General features: G+C 39.5%; 1 protein-coding gene across 2 annotated transcripts in view; it reads left to right on the top strand.

Annotated features, from left to right (window-relative positions):
* The window catches only part of SH3D19 (SH3 domain containing 19), an 84,139-nt gene that overhangs the window by 47,376 nt on the left and 19,529 nt on the right, over nucleotides 1-17,234 (top strand). For both annotated transcript variants that reach the window (XM_034064736.1, XM_031048769.2), the window contains exons 6-8: nucleotides 100-301; nucleotides 917-1,906; nucleotides 13,880-13,987. In XM_034064736.1, coding sequence (XP_033920627.1) covers nucleotides 100-301; nucleotides 917-1,906; nucleotides 13,880-13,987 — 1,300 coding nt within the window. The remainder of the gene's footprint in view (nucleotides 1-99; nucleotides 302-916; nucleotides 1,907-13,879; nucleotides 13,988-17,234) is intronic.

Genomic DNA, 17,234 nt, shown 5'->3' on the forward strand with positions numbered 1-17,234 from the left:
TAAAAGACTATGACAGTGTTCTTTTCCTCTGCATGTTAGTTCAGTTTCTTAAAGGATCACATCTAGATGTACATTAATATTTATATCTCTATTTTGTAGCTTCCACCATCATATGAGCAGGTGATAAAAGAAATCAATCAAGTGCAAGTCAATACAACAAATAACAATAATGCTGCTGCTCCTAGACATACCACTACTTCTGCAACACAAACTGACTTTCCAGAGGAACTAATCAGCCATTTGCCAGGAAGTAATGTAAAAACTAGTGTGCCTACACACTGGGAATCTGCAGGCTATCCAGGTGAGGCTGTTTCGAATTTCTCACTGATGAAAATATTACTCTGTCACCTGAAGATGTTCTTTATTATTGGTCTGTGCAGCATTTACTATGAATAGCAGTTAAATTTCTGTGAAGACTTGCTGCTATAAATTTCTGTAAAAATCCTCTCTGCTTGAAGAGCTACCATTGCATTCATGGCGAGACTGTAATTAAATCTGGGAAGTTTTGCTCGATTCAGCCACAGTGGCAATTGCTTTGCGGCCAGAAGAGCTCAGGTGTCCAATCAGAATAGCAGCAGTGTTACACATTCAGACTGCAAAGCGTGCAAACCAAGCTGAGGAAGCTACTTTGCTATTCTTTGGTCTAGATGTTGCTGGCATGTCCCTCATGCTGCAAGCTAACAAGTAATTTTGAACTCACAACATGTAGGCACCACACATTGCAGCAACCTCCAGCTTCTTCCTAGAGTTTGCCTATTTTTTCATTAACCTTCATAGAAAGAGAGCTGTAGTTTCACAATCAGCAGTAAATCCTGAATGAAAATGATCATGTTTACCACCCTGAAGGCTGACAGACAATATCGTAAATAAAGTGTTCTGGAATAGATAACTGAAACTTTTTCTTTTATGTTAACAGGGCAGAGTCCTCTTAAACCTCCTAGGCCTTCTGCATCAATCCTGAATAGGCCTCCATCAGAAAATGAGAATCCCTTAGTAGTCTTTGAAATTTCTGAAGGTCAGAGGTGCCAAGAAAATCCCAATGCTGTGATATGTCCTGTGCCAAAGCCAAGATCAAGAAGCAATCTCAGACCTGTGGTCAAAAATACTGAAAGTGAGAATGACAATGGAGAGGAAGTGAACCAGACTACCACAAAAAGGCAACAACCTCCAATTCAGTCACCTGTCTTAGATGATAGCTTACTAGACAATCACTTGGTAATGGACAGCATGAGTACAGAAAAGAGCCAAAATAGTATTGTTTCAAGGATCAAAGTTTTTGAATCCCAAGGAACTAATGATACCTCAGGATTAACAAAAAAGCCAGAAATTGCCCCTCGTTTGTTTGCCCCAAGACCTGGTACTGCAAAGAAGCCAGTAGTTGCTCCAAAGCCAGGGGTAAACAGAATTTCAGGAGACTGGGATGCATGGACAGAAAGCAAATCAACAGCTTCCAAGGAATTGCAGCCTCAACCTGAAGTAGTTGCGAGCAGTGTTGTAGCCAAACCTGAACTGCCAAAGAAGCCAAAATATGGCCTCGTTAAAAGTAGTAGTAGTGATTTTCTTGATGCAAGGAGTGGATCAGTTGCAGAGAACAGTGATGGACAAAAGAAATTTCCTGTTCCTGCTCCAAGGCCTCTTGTTCCTAAAAAGTCATGTTATGCAGAAAATCCTGCCCTTTCTTTGGCCTCACTGAAGCCGATAGCTGCTCCCCTACGGGCTTCTGTATCTGCCCAAGAGAAAGTTTTCAAGTCTCTGGGGGAATTGTCATCTGCAGCCAACTCCTCAGCACCTGCTTTGCAAAATCAACCAGATGTGGAAGGAGATCTGATCAGTTTTGATGATGACGTTTTGCCCCTAAGTCCAACTTCCATAGTCAATGATAGCATCAGTCCTGAAGCAGCAGCAGGTAAGAAGAATTATTTTAAACTCCCTGTGGTTACGCTTTGCAGGTGTGTGATCCTGTGAACTATGTCTACCTGTCTTGACGGGGTTTATGTTTGTATATAAAATTCTTGGTTTTCTATTATGTCAAGATCACTGTGAAATTACTTGGATTTGGGGTCTTGGAAGGTTCCAAGGAAGTATAAATCTCACAGCTTGTGTGCTGAATTTACTACGTGATTACTAAATAATGATAAAAAACTTAATGTTATATGCTAGATGACACCTCCAGAATGTATCACAGTTCTCTCTGGGGAACTTGGGATATCGTATGTCTAGCCATTTAATCTGACTAATTTATTTGAGTGCCTGAAGTTCTGTAGTGGAAACCCAGTCATCTAGAGAAGCAGTAATGTTTGTGGCATTTAGGGAAACTTGTGATCACACATACTGGGATACTCTGTCCAGCTTACCAGTGACTACTTTCTCTTTCCTATTGTCATGCAACTATATGCTTGTGACGCTTTTTTTTTTAATAAGTGAAAATAATTACTTCATAGGGACAGATTAATTACTACAGCCAAATCCCTTGTATAAACCTTGTTTGATTCCATTAAACACTTGGGGTTGGTTTTTGTTAATGCTGTTTTAGATAGTTTAAGATACAGGTGGGTGTTGGGCTGTCATTAAATTTTATAGCAATAGGATTTTCCCTCTTAATATTCAGGTATGTCCTGATGTGGCTTACCAGCCCCATTGCAGTTCAGGGAGAGTTTTGCCCTAAAACAGGTGATGTGTCACAGGAAATGCTTGTTTAAAGAAGTAGCTATGATTTTTAATCTTTTCTTTCTTTTTTTCCTTTTTTTTAAAAAAAAAAAAAACCCTCATGTATTTGGTTTGTGTGGCAAGGTTTGGTAATGAGGGAGCTACAGGGGTAGCTTCTGTGAGAAACTGCTTGAAGCTTCCCCTGAATCTAATACAGCCAATGCCAGCCAGCTCCAAGATGGGTGCACAGCTGGCCAAGGCCATGCCCATAGATGACGGTAGTAGAGCCTCTTGGATAACCCATTTAAGGGTGAAAAGGTGCTGCGGAGGGAGAGACCCCATGCTAGAGCAGGGTAAGAGTGTGAGGAGTCCTCCCCTGAGGAGGAAGGAGCTCAGAGACAATATGTGATGAACTGATCAAGCCCCCATTCCCTGTTCCCCTGTATCACTGGTGGGGAGAAGGTAGAGAAAATTGGACTAAAATTAAGCCTGTGAAGAAGGGAGGGGCAGGGAGAATATGTTGTAATATTTGGGTTTATTTCTCATTATCCAACTCTGATTTGATTGTTAATGAATCAAATTTTTGCCCCAAGTCAAGTCTGTTTTGCCCATGATGGTAATTGGTGAATGATCTCTCTCCGTCTTTATCTCAAACCATGAGTCTGTCGTCATATTTTCTCTCCCCTGTCCAGCTGAGGAGGGGGAATGACAGAGTGGCTTTGGTGGGCACCTGGTGTCCAGCCAGGGTTAACCCACCACACCTCATTTATCTTTAAACATCTCAGTTTTCAGAAAGGAGGAGCACAGATACTGTGTAGTTGTCACAGTCAATTGATATTAACGGTTAATAAATGTGCTTTCTTCACAGTTTGTGGATTATTTTGTTAGGTGAAGTTCTGTTTTCTTGTTTCTCCTCTATATTGACATAAAACCCCCAAGACAGGTATGGAAAGTCCCTTAAAGCCCTAAGCTGTTAAGACAGGCGTATTTAGGATATACAGATATCACGGAAACTTATGAAAGCAGTGAAATAAGGCAACTGAAGATCCTGCAGGAGAGGTGGTTAGCTCAACAAGTCTATTTTTCTCTTGAACTGACATGCCAGGAGCACTGCAGATGTTGTACCAAGCTGTGAAGGAGGCAGGAGTACAGGGTGACTAGAAATGCAGTTTGTACTTACATCAAGGAAGGGTATGACTAACAGTGTCTAGCTGGGAACAGAGTCACGCTGGTCATGTCTGGAGACTGGAGTCATGGAGAAGCCATTGTGCGTGTAACGGTTTTAGAAGAAAGTTGTAAGCGTGATGGATGACTCTTGTTTTCTATGCATTTAGGGTGAACCTCGATTAACAGATGCAACAAACAGTAAGAAAATGTAACTGTTCTAAGTAGCAAGCAAGAAAAGAGGATACTTACCTTTTGAAAGTGCATAAAAATGATATTTTGGCAATGTACACTAAGACTGCCTTTCTTCCAACCTGGAAAAATCAAGTAACACTAATTCTCTTAAATCAGAGGTCGAGCGATCCCAAAAGAAAATCACCTGAAAAAAACAGTTGTCACAATGAAGTGTTAAGAATGCCAGTCTTCATCTTTCTGGTTGGTGTCCTAGCTGTTCTTTATTTAACTAAGAAGAAAATACTTTCCATTCTCATGGTTACAGAAGAATTATTCAGATAATAGTTTCTTGACTTCTTGAGTCACCTGTCCATGATTTTATTCATTCAGTAAAATGGCATCTTCTCTGCAACCCCTTCTTGCCTACTAAAGAGAGAAAGGTCTGATAGCATTATCACTTCTACACTTTAAAATCAGGATTCATTCCAGATTTTGGAGGCATTTGTGAGTTCAAGATCATATCTTGTACTCCTGGTTACTAATGCTGTGCTATGTCCTGACAAAGCATCCACAAGAAGAACACTCGCTTTATGAAAAATGAGGCAATGTGGAGCACTTTCTCATGTTCCCATAGGAACGGCTTAGGACTTGCAAGATGAATCCATAGTAAAATGTTTTGTAAAGGCAGGAAGAGAAGCTCTAATCTTGCTCCCAGTTCCCCAGATCTTTGCATTTCTTACATACTTGTCATTGTCATCACTTAGCAAAATGACAGTGCTCTGCTTGTTGTTATGGCAACCACAGGAAAGGAAGGAAGCTTTTATGCAGCGGTATATGAAACTAACCACCAACAGCTTGTTTGTCAAAGAGCAGTGTTACCTTACAGATTACAGCATTCACAGAACTTAACTTTCTTCTGATACAGCACAAACACATTTGGTAATTAGACTGTAATTTAAATAGAACTGGATGGATTTATCACTGCTGCAGCTAGTGCCTGTTGTGAAGGAAGGCGCAGTTGATGATGAGAAGGGTGCAGAAGTAGAAGTAAGCATGTGAATGCAAAGGTGAAACAGGCAAAGCAAATTCAGAGTCCTCACAGCAATTTAGTTAACTGATATAAGGCATCAGCTTCCTCTGACAGAAGGCTATCATCTTCACAGTATTGAAAGATATTTGAATTTTATATATGTGCTAAGATCAAAAGTGTTGGTAACAGAACAGTTTATAGTTTCATCAGTTTGTCAGTATTTAACTGATAGTTTAACTACCAAAGCTCCTGGATGATTTTCTTCCAAGTTTACCTCAGGCAATCACATAGGTGTCCTTAGTGTTTGACAGCATCTCCAACAGCACAGCTGTTAGTACTTGCCCTTATCCAAACATTAATGATTTTATCTTTGTCTTACACATATGGAGAGGGGGAACCATTCTGGTGCAAATAGAGACTCTGGGTAATGAAATCTCTTTCAAAGCGTTCAGCATCCACTCTGCCAGCTGAAGTCTGTGGGAGCTTTGAAAGTTCAACAGCTTGGAGATTTAGAGGTGAGCTGTGGCAGAACCTTGAATCCAACTCATGTATCTGATGCTGGCCCAAAGGAAATGCCAGGAAGAAGTCAGGAATGACAGATCTGTAGAACTGCTCTTTTCATCAGCAGCCAAAATCGATGCCAGTTTTAGGTGCCATAATTTTGGACTCAGAGGCTAGGGATAGTGTTCAAAGCCATTTGTATCCTAATGAAACTACTCGTCTTCAAGTTAGTTATTTAGAATGTGAAGGCATCTGTTTGGGACACTAAATCTTGAGGTGCTAATGCTTTGATGACAGTTGTGATATTGGGATCACCTGGGGTATTTTTATATTTCTCTTATGGCTGATAACAGGGATTTGTGCAGCTCCTGAAGGTTAAAACTTGTGGTAATCTGTCAGGTGGGCTCTGTTCTCACTAACTCATTTTTACAAAGGCTTGGAAATAAAATCCTAGTGCAAGGTGAACTGAGTGTAAATTCTGTGGCTTCAGAAGATGCATGATTTCACCTATAACTTGTATTAGTCGCTATGTTAAAGCATATAGTGTGCATGTTTGCTAAATGTTCTCATAATGTCTATTTTGGATAAAGAAAATAAGATAATAGTGAATTTAAAGCACACGTTTAAATGAAAACCTGGAGGTGATCGTGCTGGAATGTTTTCATTCCTTTTTGCACACAAAGAGTTATTCTTCTGTCTCATCTTCTCTCCATCTCTAAAAGAGCATAAAATTCACTGATTGTTCTATGCCTGGTATAGCAGAACTCAGTTTAAGCCAAATGTAGTTGAGAGAGAGCCTTACCTTACCAGCAGGAGACAGCTCTCTCTTGCTATCTTCATTATAGCCATGTATTTCAATTCTAACAGTAATACAACTGCTGCATTTTTTAACTGTTTTTATCTGCCTGTCTGTCTGTCTACTTCATTGCAGTTCAAAAGTTCATTTCTGTCTGTATAGTAAAAAAAAAATTCTCAACCAAATTAGAGCTGCTCTCCATTTCAATGTATTGCTCCTTCCTGTGGCAACTATTCTATGGTTCTGTGATTTTGTGAATGGTGGAATTTGTGTGACATTGTAGTCAATTCAGAAAAACTGCTGTTTGAGTAACTCTAAAGTTGTCTGCTGTTGGGATATTGCCCAGCTGCTTGTTTTTAATTGCTTCCTCAGGAAGGAAGATTAAAACCAACTGAAATAGTTCTAACTTGCACATTAGCCCAGACATATGTCCAAAATAATGCAGCTTTTCTTAGGGTTCTGCTATGTTACTTCAAATTACTCTTGTTGGGGTTATTTTAAAATTACCTGTCTCCTGTTTTACTTACTACCAAAAGTATCATCCACAGGGAAGAGTAAACTATCTCATCCATTTTAATCTGCTATTTGGTTTAAACACATCACAAAATCAGGTATACCTGAAGGCACACTACTGTGGGGTGGAGTAGTGGAGGTATGGGTCTGTGCTATGTCCTGTTGGTTGACCAGCTCCAGCAGAAGAGGTAACAATATCCATTCATTCTTCAGATGTTACAGATATTTGCTTAGTAAACAGAAACTGGAGCCTTCATGGAGATTGTAAGTGACTCTACTGTTATCACAGGAGAGAGCCTTATATCTAGTTTCAGGAAACAAGGCTTTTTAAATCATAGCTACATAATGGATAAGGAGCCCTTTAGGTTGCCAAATGCAAATGATTTTGCTTTTGAGTTCCATGTCCAGAGATGCTATTAAGTGGTAACACACAAGTAATAATCTTAATAATAATTGTCTTCTCTGATGATTATATCTGTTTGGTTTACAATCACACCTAAAAAAGCAGATATCCTTTGATCAGAAAGGTTGTCAAAGAACAACAAAATCCTTATTTAAAAGTGTGTTTATAAATATTTCTTTTCCTTTGCTGAAAGCATGTGAAATTCTTGCAAGAAGGTTCATATTTTAAACAACATTATACGTTTCCTTGCCCTTCACATTTTGAAGATTTTGTATGCATTACTGCATTCAATCACAAGTCCTCAGCTTTGGAGATTTCCAGTTTGCCTGTTTGGGGCACTTGAATCTCTTGCTGATGAACAAACATCCATTCACCTGGCAAGAATGGACAAGGCTGTGTTTCTTAATCTCCAGGGTAACCTGGGGGGTTGTTTTTTCACTACCCACTGTATGCCCAAATACCCTCTGGCATCCAGTTTTTGAAGTTAGAGCAGGTTATGCAACCCATTTCTAACAACATGACCTCATGGCTGACCTGTTCTGGGCAGGAGGTTGGATTAGAGACCTCCTGAAGGCTCTCACAATCTGAACTATCCTAGTCTTACTTCAAGCAGCAAAACAGATTAATGATGTAGGAACAGCCTCCAGACTCTCACATAATGGCTCATGCTGGTGTACACAGTCCTTTTGCGCAGAAGGCAGTGTAATTACTATCACTTTTACTACTACGGACAAGCTAGCAATGACCCAAACAGCTGTACTTGTAGATACACACAGATAATAAGTGTGGGCATTGCCACACTTCCAGAGAGAAGTGCTGAAAGCTCTGAAAAGGTCCATTTATATCTGTCTGTGTGTACAATGTAGCACTGTAGTTTTCCACACCATAAAAGCTTGTATTGCCATGAAGTGTTACAATAGCCCAAGAAATTATGCTATTCTAGTAGTAGATTTTATTTTATCTGCTCTCCAACTTTCTAACACTGTGGACCAGATATTTCATTGCTCAGTTAAGGACATCTTGCATTTTCAAATACCACATTTAGGTTGGATCTTCTGTTGCATCTGTGAGCATTTTTTTCCCCTATACTTTCCAGAGAAAATCAAACTCTACATCATTACTTGACCTCGTGCACTTTTGTTGTACTGATGGCTAGGCTCCTTCTGCAAGCTCCACATGTATCCTGTTAACATCATTTACTGTTTGAATTGGATTCGTTCCTCAAAATTGGTGATCACTGGCCTTGAGTTGCTTTCCTTTGTTGGTGATATATCACATGTCAGCAGTGAACAGTGAGCAATGCCTAAAACCTGTGCAAGTAGTTCACTACATTTTGTCTGCTCTGAACACCAGTAAATATTGCTGGATAAATTATTCCTCTCCTGAAATCTTCGCACAACTCTTCTTAAAAAATCTTGTTAATATGTGAGAAGTTTGAATTTTCTGTTTTGGCACCTGCCCATAGTATTTCTCTGAGGAAAGATAATCCTCAAGATCAAACTTTCTGAAATTACTATGTGCTTGCTCTGGTGCTTTTGATAAAACAGCAAAAGCAGGTGCAGAAATAAAAACTAATGCTTTGGCAATGACATTAGAAAAGCTACTTATATGTAAAGGCTATTACATAGAAGAGTTTTTTACCAGCCCACTCAAGTACTTGTTTGTCTAAAAGTGCTGTATCAGGTAAAGCAAATGTCCTTGGCCTGATGAATCTTTGAATGAAGCAGAACCACAGTGTTTTTTCTCTACCAAAATAACTGGACTAGTCATGAAAAACCTCTGTGTAGACTGGGGAGAAAGAAATCTTAGAATGTTATGATAGCAGATTTGCTTGTGTCTTTTCCAGTTTTAAGTCTGAAACCATACTAAGACTACTTCTGAATACTGTATTCCTTTTATTTGAGTGACCTGATCTACTCTCCTAGTGTTAGACAGTGCCAAGAAGCCTGAGTTTCACCTCAGCTTACTTTCAGGTTATGCACAGATTGCATCCTGAAAGAGCTGCATCTCATTTCCTCTCTCTCCCCCTTCCCAACCCCCTTCTTTTTCTTTTTTAATTTCACAGCTTATTAAAAGATCATGACCAGATCATGGCAATTTTCCATTATTTGCAGAGAGAGCTGCAAATTGCATGTTTTGAGAAAGGTGTTTAGTCTATATTATTCCATCTCATCAGAAATAGCATCTTCTGAGGATGGTGAACTATTAATTTTGGTGATGAAAATGCTGGGGAAAACCAAGATTGGGAAAATTACTGATGTTGGAATTTAGGTAGGGTACCTGCCTAATATGTCTACTTATAGTTGTTGCGATTTAGTGAACATCAGGTTTCTGGTTATAGCATTTCACAATGCTTCACCACATTCCTCTTTGGGATGACATCTGTCAGATTTCCATTGAATCTCCAGCTATATTACTAGGAGGGACCTGTTGTTGAAAATCTGCCTCCAAATATGGGTTAATTATGCTTCCACAGACACCAGAGTGGTTTCATGGGGCTATGTTTTAATAAAACTGTTGATGAGGGTTGGCTCTAATATGTGTTCCTGGAAGATGCCAGTAACAATAGTGTTCTGTGTGAAGAGAATGTGTGAGCTGTGCCTCTAACAGCTGATTTAGGTCTTTTAATTAAACATTCAAAGTAGACACAGTTGTGTACTTCTGTAGTGGCAAGTGTTGTAATGTTAGCATCAGCACCTTTCATACTACGTAGCTCACATGTACTGAGAGTGCTTCTGGCTGGACTAAGCATCTTCACAGCAGATATCACTCTTCTGTACTTTTAGCTTTCCACATCTGATTTGTTTGGAGATTCCCCTTATTGCTGCTGAGGTTCTGTTACTGCCTTACTACCTCTTGCTTAAAGACTATCAATAAATATTTCAGAAAGATACCCATCTGTCCTACTCCTATGGGAAAAGCCTTGTGTTTGCTCTGTAACCTCCGAATACTTCGTTTTAAACAAGGATTGTAAATGAGAGTGTGGGGGGGAAAAAACATCTCTCCTAAACTGGTAAAAGAAAGAGATGATATTCAGTGTATTTGGATACACAGCTTTCATTTGTCTTTCCTGTGAACAAGCACAGCAATATATGTTACCACATAAACCTTTGAAACAGAAGCTGTAAAGAAGTGAGACAAAGGAAGAAGCAGGCATTAAGCATCATTGAAAAAATTTAATAAAAAAAAATCAATAGAAGTCTGCTGATATGTGTTATGAAAAATGCCTTGCAGATTAATTTCCTTGAGCTGAGAAGCTTTAAATTAGTATATTAACAATTCTGGTTTCACACCTCTGTGAATTATGATCAGATGATGCCCAATTGTTGTTAAACAACATAAAAATTTGATATGTTGTCAGTCCCATTGCACAAAGCAGCACAGTTGTTTACTCAGCCAATTCCTGCTGCAAACCCAGCACTGGGGACTGGAATAACACAAACAAGGTAATGAGTTTTAAACTAATTATGAGGTGACAACAGTATAATTGAACATACGATAATGAGTGGAAAGCCAAGGTTCATCAAGTGGTTTTCTCAGCCTTAGAAATTACTTTCCTCAGACTTAAAAATTACTTCTCAGATTTAGTGATGTAGAGACCTCTGCCAACAATTCAATGGTCAAGAAAACCATTTCTATGCATAGCAGTGGTTAACAGCTGACAAACAAGAATTCTGTACAATTTTAAATCTTCTGTAAATTTACAGGAACATAGATCTCTGATTTATTATTTTGGGTATTTAGAGCATTTCAACTTGGCCTCACAATGTCTATATTTTTATAAGTTGGAGGCTTTGGAAAATTGTTTCTTCATCGTTCATGCAGAGCTTCCTTAACCTCTGCAGAACCAGACCTTTAGAGATGTGCTCTGTGTGCCAGTGTGTTTTCTATGGTCTGCTGTTTGAAGCAAGGAGCCTGTGACTTAGACCTGCTCACTTTTCCTCTGCTCGCCCTCTGGCTCTAGCTTCCCAACAGGCCAGTGCAGCACTGAGGCTCCACTGCCCTACTACCTCACCCAGGGTCACTCCTCAAATCAGTCAGAGTTGCCAGATAACTGAAAGAGCAGAAAGTCCAGGTTTGGTTTTCTTTTTTTTCAGCTGCACTGAAGCCACTCTGAACACTAGTGTAAGAGTTAAGATTAGATAAATCTTTCTTAATGCAATTCAAATGTTAGCATTGTACCTGGCAGACATAAGGATAAAGGAAAAAAGGAAAATTACACCTGCAGCCTTGCTCCAAGAGTGGGATTCTTGTTTCCTGTAGTGACCATACTGCCAGAATGCTTGCACCCTTCTTGTGGTCTGGGTTTTAGTCCGCTGGAAAAACCCTGGCTCTGGTGCGGCTTTCATGGAAGAGGCCTAAACCTTTTACTGACTAGTAAATAGTGCTAATCCATAACTTAAGATACCTTCTAAAACATTGTGGGTTGCCTGTGCCTGGTTTCTGGATGTGCCAATGTCTTTGAAGACAATGCAATGGAGTTATCTTCTGCCTGGATGGTAACAGAGCTCATTGTTAACTATAGTCTGTATACCTTTAGGTGTAGAAAAATCATTGACCTTTCAAGGCCAAGTTGGATGAAACTTTGAGCAAAGTGGTCTAGGGGAAGATGTTTCTGCCCATGGCAGCAGGGTTGGAACTAGACGATCTTTAAGGTCCCTTTCAACCATTCTGTGATTCTGTGACCTGAACTGTAAGCTTGAAGCTGTTGTACATGCAGCTTGACAGAAGGAATTGAGGCACTTTGATTAATGATTAAGATGTGACATGAAGGCACCCAGGCAGATTTCTGGGGAACCTGTAGAGAGGTAGATGTCTTGACTTTGAAAAAGACCGTGGCACAAACCCCCATGGCACACCTGTACATGACGGATGTGCCTACAAACAGAGCCTTGAGCAAGGGGCTAGTAGGAGGTGGACATGTGAGCAGGGGTGAGCATGCACAGGCCCTGCAGTATGTTGTCCCTGATGTTGCTCCACTGCATGCTGGCAGCAGGAGCTGGAGGGGACTGGGAGCATGGACAGAGGGGACTGCAAAGAGAAGTGGCAGCAGTGGTTGGAGGAGTTGTGACTGCCAGGTTGTGTGCGTGCGGGAGGGCAGTCCGTTAGACTGTAATTGAGCAGCTCAATATGACACTGTATTTTCTCCCCCTGAAATTAGTTCAGGCCTATCTTATGTTATTTTTGGTGTTGTTATCCAAGTGTCCACTTGAATGCAAAAACCTGATGCATTCAATTTTGTGTCAAGGTCTTGACTATAGTTTTCCAAGAGTTCCTATAGATAGTACCATATCCATAATACCTTTCACCTCTGATTGTTTATGGCTTTACAAATGACACTGACAGTATCTCAGAGTAGAAATTTATCAGAGCCACAATATCTTTGTGTTAATCTGTAAGAAATTGTGATTTTATATTGCATAATTGTTAGAATTGGGGGTTTTGTGTTGAATAAAAAGTTGTATCAAATACAGGACTTCCAAATTTATCAAAAAGTGTGGTAGTACTTTGGAGCAAGGGTATGTTTTTATAGAAAGGCCTGAAGAATTTAAAGAGATGCCCAGCATGCCTCCTCTCTGAGACTCTGACACTCCATAAATAACATCTCATTGAGCTACATGTCTTAAAAGGCCACCAGAGGAGATCAAACTCAGTTGTTGGGGCTATGAATATGTGTCATGGAGAATTTATTATCTGGAGTCCTTCTCCAGTTTCTACTTCACATATTTACAATTCTGTTAAGCATTGTCTTTTTACTACAGTTTTTGGTAATGTCAGAGAAAAAGGTGGCAGTTAACAGCAAAGAAGAGATATATAGGATGTATTGCTCTTTGACGTGAAGCTATACTTGAGAGAAGAACCCACTGATTTGGATTTTATTTATGTCCGAGTGTTTCTACAGCTGCCTTCTACATGCACATATGTTCCTATGCCTATTAATAAGAGAGCAGTGCTTAAGTTTATGAAGCATAGAAAACAGTGCTCCTATCTTACTGATGGAATGACTGGACAGGCTTGTAGAGGAATGAGTGATACAGGCAGGGGCAGAGCTCAGGCACGTCTTCCAGTTCTTGGTCTGAACCAGTCTCCTGCTTGACACCAAGTTTGTAATCAACAGTATTATGCAGAATCTTCCAGAGAATTAGTTGTTCTACAGCAAAGGCATTTTGTAATCAGTAATATTTAAATGCTTTGTTTTGCTTTGCTTTGTTTCTGTAGGCATGTTATCTGCTGCAGTGCTGACTGTTTTGCTTTGGCAAGATTTTATTGATTAAAACTCTTTAGTGAATGTGTTCACAGCTATGTTTGCATATTAGAGCTACTGCTTTGAAAATGTTTCCCTAAAGCCATCCTGATTTCAGGTCCCTATTAGGAAGCAATGCAGTTCCTCTTGTTCTGTGGCTTATATAATCCCGGAAAGCATCTGGAGCATGTGTATGTGTCAACTATGAATGCAAGATGTACAGAAAAGACATGTTATTTGCAAAGAGCTGAGTACTCTATTTGCATCAGCCTGATTTTATTATTATTATCACTTTCCTGCATGCAAAATATATAAGTCCTCAATAATGAAAGCAATACCTAGTGAGATTTTGTTCAACAAATAAATATTAAACTGGGGGGGGGTTGTTTTTTGTTTCTTTCCTTTTAGATCCATTTCAGTTCCTCGCCAAAAGTGAACCTGCCAAGGAACAAACTGTTCAACCAGCTATAGCCCGAAAACCCACTGTGATCCGAATCCCAGCTAAACCCGGGAAATGTAAGTTCTTCTCTCAAATTTTCTGAGAAATCTCAGAAAGCCTTTTTAACTGTGACTTAACCATTTACTTCGTTGAGTTGCTGTTTATTAGCTATATTAGCTACCAAAGGAATTTTGTGGTATAGTTTGATGAGACAGAGGAGATGACCTAAGGGCTGTTATGGGAAGGAGAAATAGCTAGGAGTTATGTTCCCCTCTCCCTGCTTCCCATCTACCTCGTCTGGCTCCCTCCTTTGCACTGCGTTTGATGTCCCTTGCACCTTATGGAGCTAATGCATATCAGAGGTGAAACAGTAGGGACTTCTAAGGGAAGCAGCAGGGAACAGCTGGAGGGAGACCTTTTTCAGCAGAAGTAAGCTTGTTTTGTCAGCTAAACCCTATCACTGGAGTTGTACCTTTGGTCAAATTCACTTCTGACATCAGCTGTTGCTCCCGAACTTCCTGAGAGCAGGGCTCCCACTTGCCAAAGGAACGATATTAGCGTATTAAACTCTACTTCAAACACAGGTATGTTGGGACGTAAGGATAATTTTCACAGATTACATCAAATAGTTTTCCTTGACCCTTGTGAAATTTGTGAAAAAAGGCATGTGAGAACTTGGATGCAAAACTCTGATGCGTTCAACTTTGTGTCAAGGTCTTGACTATAATTTTCTGACAGCTACCATATCCCTAATGCCTTTCACCTCTAATCCTTTACGGCTTTACAAATGACACCAGAAGTATCTCAGAGTGGAAATTTATCAGAGACACAAGGTCTTTGTGTTGATCTTTGTATGCAAGAGTACACTCTTGCTTCTCTTTAGCCTTATGTTTTATCCTCAAAGCTTAGGGAGAAATGTCACGAGATAGCTCTTAAAACTCGTATTTCAAAATCATGTTTTACTACACTGACTAGATGTAGAGCCAGTCTGTAGCAACCACATGTTCAGCTGCCTTTTCTCCTAAGATTCTCTCATTATTTCCCAAGTTCCCTTCTTCCCCTCCTCACCCCACCTCCCCAGAGTTAAACTACTAGGATTTCCTTTCCTCTGCATAAGTGAGAAATGCATTTGAAATTATTCAAAATGGTGAGAAGGCTGGAAATAAAGCTATGAGAACAAGTCTTTCTGTTAATTATGATCTTTCTGATCATAGATAAAGTTTTTTTCAGTTGGATGAATACATTTACAATCACTGTAAAGAACCCAAGACATAATTCTTCCAGAAAGGAAATGGTGATTCCCTTTTTTTTTTGGGGGGGGAAGGAGAAAAAGATCTGGCAATTTTTTTTCTTTTTTTTTTTTTCTTTTTTTTCCTCCCCTGAGCTGGATTCTCTTTTGAGCTTGTAAATAACTGGTCCCTTGCTGCTCTCTAGTGGTAATGGAACTTCCCACAAGGAGGCTGCCGCCCTTACTTGTACTTGGATGCAATTATCAGGGGAGTGCGAAGGACTACTCTATGGGAGGCTGTAGCTGAAAGATTAACAGGATGTGGAGGGACAGAAGCAGGTTCCAGGAAAGCAGAGTAACCATATGTCAGTAGAAATGTAAGATGTTAAAAGTCAAAAAATTAGAAAAGTAATTTGCACTTACTTGGACCAAGGTATAACATGGATACAGTAGGATTTACCTTGTAAGAGGGCCACATAAATGGCCTGTCATAAAGGGGTCTGTCACCATGTTGGGTGTGGAAGGAGATTAATTCTGCCAGGAACCACTGCAAACCTAAAAGAAATATCCCTGAACAACTGCCAAAAACATTAGAAAAAAGGGAACAGAGCTGTATGCTTAAGAATTTGAACTCTGGTAAAGCACTCATTTAGCATTAGCATTTTTGTTGAGATTTCATTAGAAAGGAAGCATTAAACTTCCACTTCAGTTCTTACACTTAGAAATCACCGAAAATAACACCTGCCTTGTAATTCTTGGGTGGGTTTTTTCTTCCTTTATTTCCTTTAATTATGGTCTTGTAAAGAGTAGAGTCAAGGAAATTAGGCCAGCTGTATACATCAAGATTTGAAGTGGCGTGAATAAATAAATCTCTCGTGCTTTTTATAGATCAGTAAGGCATGATTAGAGAATATTTCTCTTGCAGATATTGTCAGGTATTAGTTTTATTTTTCATCCATCACACTAGCTTAGTAGAGTGATGAACTGCACTAGTTTTGTTTTTCCTGTGCTAGGTGATAGGTGGTCACAGGAAACCAACATGGTAACTATGACTTGCTTCAAAGAATAAGGGATTTATCCTTGAACTGATCCATTTTTAAACATCACACCAGTGTTTTATATCATTATAATGCAAAAGAGATGTTAAAAACAAACAATACTTCTCCTTACAGGTTGTTTCTTTGAATGTACTTTTCATAAAATCAGCAACTGAATGCTTTCATTTGGATAGAATCTTTTTTGTCATTGATCTATAAATGTCTAGGCTGTCTGCATATATTTTTACATAACTCCAAGACTGGCTGGAAGTCAGAAGAGCTTAAGTGTCTGAAGTTCTTTGCATGAAATTAATATTCTTGGTGTACAAATACTTTGTAAAATAGATGGCAGGGTTCTAATACATAAAGACAAAATGATTGGTACATAAAGACAAAATGATACTGGCAAAACCTGTCTAAGTGCTTCCCAGGTTTCAGTGGGAGAGACCTTGAAAGCAGTAAAAGATATATAATTAGCAGCTTTTTATGTTCTTTATTGAAACTGAAGACATCATCATTCTTCCTAGTAAGAGCTGTACTGCTTCCTCTTCCATTTCCTGTATTTGCTTAGCTCCTTAAAGACTACCAAAGAGCTTTCATCTCTGTTTTCTTCCTGTCACCATGAATTTTGAAGCAGGCAACAGTTTCTTTTCTTGCCTTTACCTTTCTGGAGATTCTTCCATCCAAGTCTCCTGATCTTTCAGGGTTACTTGAAATAACCCTCAGCTGTTTTCCAGCCTGAAGGATATTCCAGGAGCTGACAGCTGAAAAAAGTGAGCTACTTTAGAAATGTGGCTGAGAGATGGTGATGGTGTTTCAGGCTATCCCATCATGGGTCTGACATTCCCAAGGATAGAAACTCTTCTACTCGTCTAATATTATATCAACAAGTATTGCAGCTGAAACCCTGAAACTCTAGAATAAGTTACTGGTGTCCCGAGCATAAAGTGAAGATCCATTATGCAGCATGGAAGGTACTCCTGAAATTAACCCCAGAGTAGCAATATTCCCTTCATGTCCCTTTTTTCTTCACTAGTCTTTAAGTGTTCCTGCCCATTG

The sequence above is a fragment of the Melopsittacus undulatus genome, chromosome 7 (genome assembly GCF_012275295.1).
Source record: "Melopsittacus undulatus isolate bMelUnd1 chromosome 7, bMelUnd1.mat.Z, whole genome shotgun sequence".
NCBI lineage: Eukaryota > Metazoa > Chordata > Aves > Psittaciformes > Psittaculidae > Melopsittacus > Melopsittacus undulatus.